Source organism: Antechinus flavipes, chromosome 2 (genome assembly GCF_016432865.1).
Source record: "Antechinus flavipes isolate AdamAnt ecotype Samford, QLD, Australia chromosome 2, AdamAnt_v2, whole genome shotgun sequence".
NCBI lineage: Eukaryota > Metazoa > Chordata > Mammalia > Dasyuromorphia > Dasyuridae > Antechinus > Antechinus flavipes.
The window spans coordinates 570,066,677-570,079,186 of NC_067399.1; the positions used below are offsets into that span (position 1 = coordinate 570,066,677).

Sequence of the window (12,510 nt, forward strand, 5' to 3'; positions counted from 1 at the left end):
AGATGGTAAGTCTTATGAAGATCTGAGCCCAGATTTTGACCACGAATTTCCACTAGTCTTGTTTCCTCTCCCATATTATCTACCCAGGAATACACTGTTATTTTTGTTCTGCTTTCTTGATTATGTATCATTTCTCATACATTTCCCCCCAGTTCTTTGTATCCTTCATATTTGTTACTTCTTAAAGTGTAATAATATTCCAATATATTCATATACTACAATTCTGTATAGCTATTTCCCATTTTGTTGGTTATTGGCAGATTTTTTTTTGTTATTACAAATAATTTTGCTAGTAATATCTTAGAGAAAGTTTTTTTCTTCCTTGTTAATAATATTCTTTAGTTATCCAGTTTGGAAAAGAAATCAATGTTGGGACAGATTTTCAATGTTCACAGAACTGGAACATAGTTTTCTTCTTCTTGTCTAAGAATATATTAGTGCCAAAAAGATGAAAAAACTCTTTCTCCTAAAAGAGCATTTTGCATCCAATTCCCAAGAATAGATTTCAGAGAAGGATGATCATAATGTTTGTACTAAAAGGCTTCCATTAAGTCCCAAATAAATTCCTTTTTTATAGGAAATCTTCCTTATCCCTCCTAATTCCAGTGCCTTCTCTCTTTTAATTATTTCCTATATATTTTGTATAAGATTTGCTTTTGTATATATGTTTGCATGTTATCTCCTTGTAAATCCTTGAGGCAGGGCCTGTCTTTTGCTTCTTTTTATGTCCCCAACACTTAGCATAGTGTCTGGTAGACAGTAGAAACTTAATAAATTTTTATTGAATTGAATTAATGAAGTCATAAAGTCAGTAACTACACTCAGTCATACAATTTCATATAAATAGAATAATTCAATTAACAATTCAAAAAACAATTAACAATTAAATGCTTGTTATGTACTAGGTTATTTCTAGAATCACAAATTAGTCACTGCCCATAGGATCCTTATATTCTACTTAATGGATATAATAATACACTGTAATGTGAGAAGGGAAAAAAGCACCAAGATTTCACAGAGGAAACAGCACCTTGTAGGATGATAAGGATTATTGGAGGGGATGATGAGGAAGGAGATCATTGAAGGGGCAGACATGATGGGTGGGAGATGAGCATAGATTTAAAGCTGAGTGAACTTGTGGAGGAAGAATTCTGGGGAATAAGTAGTAGTTTAGTTTGGTTCCAATGCAGAGTGTATAGAAGAGAATATGAAATAAACAAATTACATTGTACATTCCAGGAAATAAAAATGATGTTAGCATATGGATGGTTTTGCTTCCAGCATTCCTAAAGTCATATTTCTTACCAGAGAGAGTAGTTTTCCAGTTGCTATGGCAACAGCAGACTCCAGTCCCCCAGTAGTAGAAAAAGTCCAGCAACTGCCACATCCACCCTAAAGAAGAAAAGGAAAATAAAGTTTGTCAGTTTTTCTAAACTTAACACACACACACACACACACAAATACCACTCTTAAATCTCCTCCAGTATGGCTCCTCAAACCTAATATACTGCTGACAGTGATAATAAGTTGTTAAAAAACAAACAAACAAAATAAAACTCGTTTCTCAAGAGCTGACAATTTGCCAGACATTATGCTAAGCATGAGAATACATAGGAAATCAAAAAGAGTCCTTGTGATCAAGGAGATCACAGCCTAATGGAGAAGAGAATTAATGTAAATACTTAGGTACATAAGAGATACAGAGTGGATGAAAGACAGTTTCATACGAGAAGTAGCTTTTCTTCTTTTGTAGGAAAATCAGGAAAAGCCTTTTGTAAAATATGGGAGTGAACCAGTCTTGAAGGGAACCAAGTAAACTAGAAGGCAGCACATTATAGGCATAGAGATGAGAGATGGAGGAACATGTTATGGAGAAAGCCAAGCAGGCTAGTGAAGCTGGATCATTCAATGGATGTAAGAGAGAGGTCAAGTATAAGAAAAGCCTAGAAAATAAGAGGGGCCAGATTTTGAAGGGCTTTAAATGCCAAATAGGATTTTATATGTAATCATGAAATATTAAAGAACCACTGGTTTACTGAACAGGTCAGATCTGTGCTTTAAGAAAACCATTTTGGTGGCTAGATAGAAGATACAATGAAGTAGAGAAGATTAGAGGTGGTCAGAAAGAAATTGAACTTGCTTGCTTACAATAGCATATTCAAAAGTCACTGGGATTTTCTTGTTCTCTATTAACACCACTGTAAAATGCTCTAGCTCCCTTTGCTAGGACACAAAGAAGTTACAGATTTTAGTTAGTTGTTACTAATTTAGTTATTAATTTTATTAACTCTTTATATAATATTAATCACAGATAAATAAATGATGAATAGCCTTATGTAAACAAAAGTAAAAGTGCTTTACATAACTTATTTCATGAGTTTATCATAACATCACTATGAGATGTCATAGGCATTGTTATCCTTATTTTTTCAGCCAACAAAGCTAAAGTTCAGAGAAGTTATATTATTTGCTCATGTGAACATAAGGATAGTAAATTCTAGAGGTAGATCTATTGGGCCAAAGTGACTCCTTTGTAACTAGCCTTCCATTTTGTGATTTTAAGTTTCATTAGGCTTTGAGTTTTGTATCCTTTAAATGTTTTCTGTAAAATCCCTTGCACATGAGGAACCAGTTCATCCCTGGATGCAATAGATCAGCTCCTTCCCTAATCCGATCACAATATTATTCCCCTCCAGTGCTATGTAAAAATTATATAAAAGCCCCAAAGCCAAAAGTTTTGTGGTCCTTGCTTTGGCTGAGAGCCTTGCTCCTGATTTGTTTCAGCAACTGTATGTCTTGTTAAATATATTGTTATCTGGATGTAACTCAGTATCTTTATTCTCTAGACCACAACTTTATCCCTCTTTCCAATGTGACCAAGCTGCTTCTCAAAAATAGTCAAGTATTCATTTCTTGAGTTTTCCTTTTTTACTTAACTTCTAGTTCCCATGGGAATGAGTGACTTTCAGTTCCAACAGCCTTCTCCTAGAAAGAAGATGGGGAAGTCTCCTTTATCTTGTTTCCCTTAGTCTTGGTCTCTTCTCCTTGAATTTCTCTACATTTTATCCTATGCAAGATACAAGACAGGAGGATACTATATTGCCAGTTTTGCTTCATCAAATCATATAATATGTAAAAACATCTTTTGTTAGGGAGGACATTGTAGGTTGTTTTAGTGTTGGATTAATGTTATGCGCTTTTGATAAATGGTGCCCTTAGCACAATTCAGTGTGCAGGAAGCTGAGGCTAGGGACTACTTCAGATACAAGGAATGAATTTTGGGGCTAATCATTTCCATCCGACTCTGTATCTTCCAGTAAATATCTCTAGCTTGAAATTTTCTCTTTCATCTTGTAATTTAAAATCAAGTATGAGAACAACTAATATACTACAAGCTTCTTAAACTGTGGATTGTGACCCTATATGGGTTTATGAAATTATGATTTTATTACCAGAAAATGTTTAATTTGTATAACTATTTTATAAATCTGGAATCACATAAAAATTTCTCAGGCAAAAATGAGTCATGAATGGAAAAAATTAAAGAAATCTTGCACTACACTACTACACTGGTTCTTCTCCTGCAACTCTGGTTGCTCCTTCTATTTTCTCTTGTTGACTTCTTCCTACTCTTGAGATGTGGAAAATTTTCAAAGACAGACTATATATTATTTCTGCTTTTCTTTAGCCACTCTCACCTTTTCAACTATGATCTCCAGTGTTGGTAACTTCCACATCTGACATTTTCAGCACCATGTATGTTCCAGTTTTATAGTTCTAGTACCTGGCTAGAATTTTCCACTTGGAAGTCCTATTATAATTTTTAAAAAATGTCTAAAATGGAACTTCCTCATGAATTGATCCCCTCTCCTATCACATTCTCCTCTCATTATTTTAAGTTTTAAAATTTCCATCATTTTGCATGATTATCCTATAGTAACCCAATTCAATCATCAAGTCCCCAAGTCCAGTTGATTCTTTTTCTACTTCCCTCCCTCCTCCACCTTGTACTTGTTATTGGTAGTAATACTTAGATATATCTATGTCTTATCTCCAAAACTAGATTCCACCTCTAATACTTAACACTTACATGCTCCCTGGTCCATAAAAGTTGCTCAATAAATAATTTTTATTGACTCATCCATATATCCTTATGTAAATGGCTTTATGTGTTCATGTTCTATTATTTTCTTGTACTATTTCCTAAGGAGACTCAGTGTTCCCCTACACTGAGTAGGCAGATTGTAACAAATAACAGAATAAGTACTCCTTTGATTGGAATGCTCTCTTAATTTTAACTTATGAGTAAGTGACCATGCTATGTGAGCAAGAAATGACTCAATAGGATGACTAGAAATCTGTAAACAAAGTTTAGGCTCAAACTTGTGGGATTATATTTATCTAAAAGGCTAATAGACCTCTTATTGATTAATTCTGAAGAATAAAGAAGTAATGGGGGAAAAGGTAAAGGGGAATTAATATAGTTGATATCAGAAAAAACACTTTGGAGTCAGTTTTGGGGGATGTCAGAGGTGTAGGCAGAGTTAAAAATGTTGAGATTCTTTTGGGTTAACCAGTTTCAAATGAAAATACCTGTAGGAGGATTAAACATGTATGGGATAGATTTTAGTCATTTATTCTTTAGTGTAAACAATTTTACAATCTTGCTTTCTTCCCAACTTCCTAAAGACATGGAAGGTCTTTACTCAAAGGAGTTTTGATATAGGTGGGGAGCCAGCTCAGTTTTCCTTTTAAACTAGGGATAAAGTATATTCTGACTTGCACATAATAAACATAATAAACAAATACACACACATGAACACACACAAATATATATACATGTACACACATATCTGTATATGTATTTCTTCCCCAGTTATACTGTTAGCTCCTTGAGAGCAGAGACTGTTTTACTTCTGTCTTTGAAAGCACTTAATAAATGCTTGTGAACTGATTGAAGAAATCAAATAAGAACTTTGTAAATTGTAAACTATATATACCGAAGGAATTTTTTGCTTTCAAATTTATTATATTCTAACCTGGAAATAGACAAGGGCCCATCAAATCTTGGATTTTTATAATCACTGTTCAAAAAAATATATTTTCAAATTATTTGGAAAGAGTTTCTGCCAAAGAAAATTGGGTGGACTGGATGAGCACAAGGACTGGATAAAGAAATGGAGGGCAGATGTCCTTTCTACTTGGTACTCTCCCTTATCATATCCCTATCTAATCTGAGAACCGCTCGTTCTATTTTTTCCATTTCTAATTTATTTCAAAAAATGAGCTAGCCACTGGAGCTTATTTTCCACAATGGGGTTTTCTACAAATGAGTCCAGAATAAACTATGTCTGTGAGTGATATTTTTGATCCTTTGAAGTCATGGACATTTAAGGATGTTGACAGATATTCATAAGTAGAATTCCCATCTATAACCTAGATCAGGTGACTTAGACACTGAATCATGGAACGGTAATGAAAAAGGACATTAGGGATTGTCTGTCTCATTTTACAGATGAGGAAACTAAGGCTCAATGAGAGAAGTGATTTGTTAGGGTTAGATCGCTAATTAGAGGCAGGACTAGAAACTTGAACTCAAGTCTGTTAACCTTTAGATGAATGAGCTTTCCATTCTTACTGATGTATACCAATAGGTCATAGCTGTGATCTCATGGTAAGGAAGAGATATGTAAATTTAGGTGAGAAAGAGAAAGATTCAAGGATTGGAAGTCATGGGTGAAATCTTTCATAAGGCAGATTTATCAATGTGAAAAATATTCTAAATCACTATTAATTAGAGAAATAGAAATTAAGACAACTCTGAGGTACACCTCTACATCTCTCAGATTGATTAACTAAGATGACAGGAAAAGATAAAGATAAATGTTGGAAAACTGGGATACTAATACATTGTTGGTGGAGTTATAAAGTGATCTAATCATTCTGGAGAGCAATTTGGAACTATGCCCAAAGAGCTATCAAACTATGCATACCCTTTTATTCAGGAGTGTCTTTACTGGGTTTGTATCCCACAGATCATCATAAAAAAGAGAAAGAGAAAAGGACCCAATTTGCAAAAATGTTTGTAGCAGCCCTTTTTGTAGTGGCAAGGAACTAGAAGGAATGAGTGAATAAGTTTTGGTATGTGAATCTAATGCAATATTATTGTTCTATAAGAAATGACCAGCAGGATGATTTCAGAAAAGCCTGGAAAGACTTAACATGAACTGATGCTAAGTAAAGTGAGTAGAAACAAGAAAAAATTATACATAGCAACAAGAAGATTATATGATGATCAAATCTGATGGACGTGACTCTTTTCAACAATGAGGTAAATCAGGACAATTCCAATGGATTTGTAATGGAGAGAGCCATTTGCATCTAGAAAGAGGACTATGGGGACTGAATATGGATCATAACATAGTAGTTTCACCTTTCTTGCTGTTTGCTTGTTTTTTTTCTCCTTTCTCATTTTTTCTTTTTTGATAAGATTTTTCTTGTGCAGCATAATATATGTGGAAATATGTTCAGAAGAACTACACATTTTTAACCTATATTGGATTATTTGCTTCTAGAGGAGGGGGATGGAAGGAAGGAAGGGAGAAAAATTTAGAATACATGGTTTTGCAAGGATTAATGTTGAAAACTATCTTTGCATGTATTTTGAAAATAAAAAGCTATTATTAAAAAAAAAAAGAAACATAGACATGAAGAACATACTCATATGGGGTCAGATATTTAGTTGGAAGGGGCCTTAGAGACCACATGTGCCAGCATTTTACAAGAGGAAACTGAAGCCCATAAAGTTTAGGATACTACTAGCCCAAGGCTACATAGGTAGGTAGTTAAAGTTAGGTAGCAAAATTGAGATTTGAAAAATCCAGGTTTTTCAGACTTTGAATCCATTTCAAATATAATGTTTGATCCATTAAGCTCCTAATTTTGATACTGTAAGGAAGAGTCAAAACAGTTATTAAATGCAGGATAATTAGAGACTATCTTTTATATAGTACATACAGTTATTAGACAAATTTTGGATCATCATATTAATTTAATTTAAGATAGGCTTTTTCTCTTGGTCCAAAGCTTAAACTACCATTCATACATTAACTTGACCAGAACCTTGAAGTATCTCTTCTCTTTTATCTCTCCCCATATATTGTTTCATCAGATATCAAAAGGTATCAGTTAGGAAAGAATGTATTTTTAATAAGTCATCCATGTTATCTTTTAATAATCATATATTTAGTACTGGTAAGTCCTTAGAAGATATGAAATCCATCCCTCTCATTTTATAGCTGCATAAACTGAGTTCCAAAATGGTTAAGTGACTTCCTGGTATCACACAGCTAGTAAGTATCTGAGGCAGGTCTCAGACTCCCTATATTATAACATGCTGCTCCTTTTGTCCTTATAGACAAGAGGGAGATGTGATTAGACCTTTCAGTCAGGAGCATTTAGAACTTATTGTGAATGGCTGAAACCAAAGAGCTCTATCATTTGTGTTTTAACTTAAAGGGGAGTCTCTCAGAGTCTCCACAAATTTGGCCTATTCTTATCTATTTAACATTTTTACCAATGACCTAGATAAGTGAAATGCTTTATCAAATTTACATATGATTTAAGAGGGACAGTTAACAACTGGAATGAAATGCAGGATCCCAAAAGACTTGGAAGACAATTTCAACACTAAAATTTGAAGATTCTATGAATTGGGTTAGGGAAGAAAAAATTGTAATTGTGACTAGTTAGGGGAAGAGTGTAGAATTATGAGCTGAAGGGGAAAAAGACTTTATGGATTTTCTTCCTACAAGTCTTATATTTTTCTGTTATTTAAGACTGGTAAACTGTTTATGGATGAGACTATTTCACAGAAATTATTGGGAAATTCATCAAATAATTGTCCTTACCTGGTTTTTCACTGGTGAGACAAAATTTCCTTTCTTTCTCCAGTCCACAAATTCTGGGTATGGACCATGCCGTCGAATATGGCTGCCTTTAGTAGCTGAACAATTCTGAAATTACAAAATACCTTTGTTAGAAAAAATGCTTAATTTTTTTTAAAAAAAGGAAACAGTTAAACTAGAATATATAGTACAGAGATTCCATAAGTGGAAGGCACATAAGACCTCTGCAATAAAATTCAGCATTAAAAAACCAAATACTTCCAAGATGAAATTGGCATCAACCAGCAGCTGAATCCATGTCTTTCAGAATTTAAGAGCTTCCACTATATGCTCTCCCACCCCTACCCCTTTTCTAAGCAAACATAGCCTTTTTTGAAGTATTTGGAGGATTTTTATTGCAAGCAATCAAAAGGGAATATAACAAATGAAAATGAACAAATACAGGCAAGTGAGAAGCAATTTAAAAAGTCTTGAAGAGTTATAGTTATCAGTGGAATGTTAATAGTTATTTAGGGCTGAACATAGAGTTATTAGTTCCCAATATGGTATACTAAAAAGACTACTAGTCCTATAATTAGATGATTTGGGCCAAAATCCCAGTCCTGCCACTTAATTTTTAGTTTTACTTAACTAGTTCATATAAAAATATCTGGGCTTCAGTAATTTCATTTATAAAATGATGTTAGTCTAGATGATTTTGAAGATCTCTTGCACAGATCTGAATCCAGGATGATATTCTCTTACACAATTTGTCTCTTTAGAGTTAACTATATATAAAACTGTTGGAATCTTTATAGACTGCTAACTCATTAGAGTTGATAGATTATTGATCTGATCTTACAAGAAGATGTTTTGGGCCAGAACCTGAAACAAGGTACTAAGTAGAACTAATTAATACAATGCTTGTGTTTACACCTTTACTTATTGGAATTCACTAGTATGGGAGATTCACAAAGTAAACTTTGTAACTTTGTGAATTCACACCTCCCTTGAAGCTCTTAGGGCCAGAGAGCACTATGGGAGAAACTCATAATCCCTCTCTCTCGCATGGCACAATTCCTCTCTCTCTAATAAATAGAGCTTCAAAGGAGCCAGCCAGAAGAGTTTTCAGAGGAAGAAGCTATGAGTCGAGAGTTCAGCTGAAGATTGATAAGGCTCTCTGAGAGGCAAGACAGATTCAACTTGGTGCTGGCTCTGGAGGCTGAAGAAAGCAGAGGAAGAAGCAAAGGACCAAGCCTTCTCTCCAAGGCAAGAGAGATCTACTTCATTTTCCACTTGGTTGGCTGGAGTACTGAAGGACAAGCCTTTGGATTTGGAGACATTCGGAGGGAGCTCTTGGAATGGAGCAGAAAGATAGGCCTCTAAGAATCTAGCTATCCGGACCCAAGGAAAGAGATAAGACTTAGAAGGAGAAATAAACATTTGTATTTTTACCAGCTGGCTGAATTTGGGATAATTATTACTCTTAACTGAAACTAAGGCTGTCTCCAGAAAACCTCCCCGAGAAACCTGCTTTCTTCCAGAGAGAACCATCTCATATTATATTTTAAAGAAGAAAAAGATCACCACATAAAACATCTTCCAATCTGGTCTTATCCCTACTTCCATTTCTCTTTAGTATTAGTAGTTAAGAATACAGAAATAGATAGTTAATTGGCACAATGTATACAGTGGTGGACCTGGATAGGGAAGATCTGAATTCAAATCTTGTCTCAGACTTTTACTATCTGTGTGATTTTGAGCAAGTCATTTAACCTCTGTCTGCTTCAATTTCCTTATCTTTAAAAATAGGGATGATAATAATAATACCTACCAATAGTACCACCAGCATTAAACATTGAGAAAGTGCTGTCCAAATTCTACCTATATTATTGATTGCACAAAAGACTCAGTGAAATTTCTACATCTTACAAGAGCTTCTAAATTAACCTTTATCTCAATTTCTTTTTCATGATACAGAGTGATCTATGTTTCTTACAAGTTAAAGCTTAGAGTCTGAGTTTTTAAAACAAATATTAATGTACAAAACTCGAGATTAGGGCTGGTAAGTTGTATCAAATCTCCCTCTGATAGTCATTAAATATCTGCTTTGTAACTATTGTGTACTGTGCCTAAAAATAGTTATAATTCACTCCTTTCATGCAACTCCAGCTCATTTGAAAATTCAACAGTGTTATGGCACTCTGGTAACATGACTGTCATGATTATTTAGAGTTGATATTGTGGGGATGACCAAAGAGATGGTAAACATGGTTCCAACCGACTATCATAGATTTTCAGGAATATATAATTTCATCAAATTGCACATGCCGCTGAATGATGCAGATTGCAGCCCATTATGTATCTCATGTTCACATGCTCTCAAATATTCTTAACAATGCATGATCAACTTTTCTGATCATACATGATTGTTGACATTAAAGAAAAGCTTCTAAGAAATTCCTCATTTGTAATGTGTATTAGTCTGCTCATACCCATAAAGTGCCTCTTCATTGTTCTTTAGGTGACGTGTAGATTCAATTCTTTGGATACTGTGGTTTTCCATCATTCATCAAAATATTCTTGTTAAAAATATTTGTTTCAGGGATGAGCTTGAAATCATTTAGAGTGAGGAAGTCTCAAAGGCAATCCAGCCTATACTACTCCTGCTCAATTCTGCACTCACCTGATAGACCATTTTCAGTTTTGTTTCAAATAGATGAATTAAAAGATGAGAGAGCTCTATAGATTTTTCAAGTGCATATCATATTCTGGACAATAGACATTCTTTAATCATCGAGTTTTTCTTGTATGAATAGTGGATGGGTAGGTCAAATTCTTATATGGACTTATGCTATAATTCATGAGGCTTTATAATCTTCCAGAGCTTGCTGTGTTTAAAACAATACCACTGAAAACAGGAATATTTTACTCTTGTTTGGTCTCAGTGATGGTCATCTTCCAGGATGATGCAAAATTCCTCTTTTGTGAGCTTATGTTTCTGTTGTTTTCCTTGCTTAATATTAATAACCAGAATGCCTTTGAACAATGTTATCTGTTATTAATTTTCAAAAATCTTAGCTCTAAGTTATAAATGAGACACATCACTGACCAAAAGCCTTAAGTGAGCATTTCCCTTTACTGAATCAAACGTTTTTAAAAAAATTTATTTTTGAATTTAACAAATATGACAGAGAACATTTGCATATCTATATTAGAATGGAAAAAGAGAGGATTATATGTGAAATGGTGCCTATTTTGTGCAACTTTAAAAATACTAAATTCAGTGTTATATTAATAGCTATCTTGCTTCTATTTGTATAGGCAGTAGATGAACTTTCTTCTCTTCTCTTTTGTGCATTTTAAAATATGTCAATGGTCTTCTTTGCTTTCTTTACCCTTTTGCTTTTTAAATGATCAGCAATAAGTACAGTGGGATTTTGTAATCTCTATACTTTCTAGTTAGTTGCTTGGCTGTAACAATGTCTATTACATATTATGTCTTCTCATATTGTGGTCAAAGATATTTTTGACGTGTAGATTATTCTCCTAAAAATGAGGAGAAGTAGGAAATTTAGGATATAAGTAAAAATTGATATTCTCAAACAAAATAGACACTTTGAAGAAATATCTCCTCTTTAAATCATATTGGGTATTTTATAGAAGTTTCCCCTTTTTCAACAAAAATAAATTTGTAAAACTAGTGGGTATCAGAGAAATGAAGGAAAGAGCTGATTAGGAAGTAACAGCTGTTAGGAAAAAGAATCAAAGGGTAATTATTTCATTCATGTTTTGATTATTGTTCAATCATTCTAGACTCTTTGAAATTTTCTTGGCAAAGATACTAAAGTGGGTTACCATTTTCTTCTCTAGCTCATTTTATAGATGAGGAAATGGAGGCAAATAGGGTTAAATGATTTGCTCAGGATCACATAATGTGTGTCTGAGGCTGGATTTGAACTCAAAATGATGAATCTTCCTGGCTTGGGTTCACCACTCTATTCATTTTACCATATTTTTTGTTAGAGAATAAATAATGGGGATAATAAAATCTATCCTTTTTACTTCAGAATTGTATCAAGGATTTGATGTGATGAGGAAAACTGAAAGTAGGATTAACACTGAATTTGCCACTAGGATTAAGAAGAACTAGGTTCAAGCCCTAGTTCTATATGTGTAATCTCAGCTTAATCATGTAACCTTGCTGGCTCATTGATTCATAGGATACAGTAAATCACTGTAGTATGGTACCACTAGCTTTTAGAGGCCAATTTTAGTTCAAATTTCAACTCTGCCATTCACTAGCTCTCGGGCTAGTTACAGCATCTCTTGAGATTTATTTTCTTATTTTTAAAGGAGGAAAGTTGGACCAGATAAGCTTTGAGGTTCTTTTCAGCTTGAACTGCAATGTTTATTAAGCTCTTACTGTATGCAATGTGCTACATGCTGAAGATACACAATTCCTGCTTTCAAGGAATGAGGGAAGATACAAATAAATATGATATAGGAAGCAGACTGGGTTTTAAGAAATTTGAAAACAGGAAACTCACTGCAACTTAAGAAAAGGCCACTGATAGATGCCATGGAGGATGGGAAAGGGTAGAACTAAACCAGTGAATTCAAA

At 34.0% G+C, this 12,510-nt stretch overlaps 1 protein-coding gene across 2 annotated transcripts in view; it reads right to left on the bottom strand.

Moving 5' to 3' along the window:
• Positions 1–12,510, bottom strand: part of CTSH (cathepsin H) — a 44,635-nt gene that overhangs the window by 16,073 nt on the left and 16,052 nt on the right. For both annotated transcript variants that reach the window (XM_051981140.1, XM_051981141.1), the window contains exons 5-6: positions 7,911–8,015; positions 1,306–1,392 (exon numbers count right to left, since the gene is read on the bottom strand). In XM_051981140.1, coding sequence (XP_051837100.1) covers positions 1,306–1,392; positions 7,911–8,015 — 192 coding nt within the window. The remainder of the gene's footprint in view (positions 1–1,305; positions 1,393–7,910; positions 8,016–12,510) is intronic.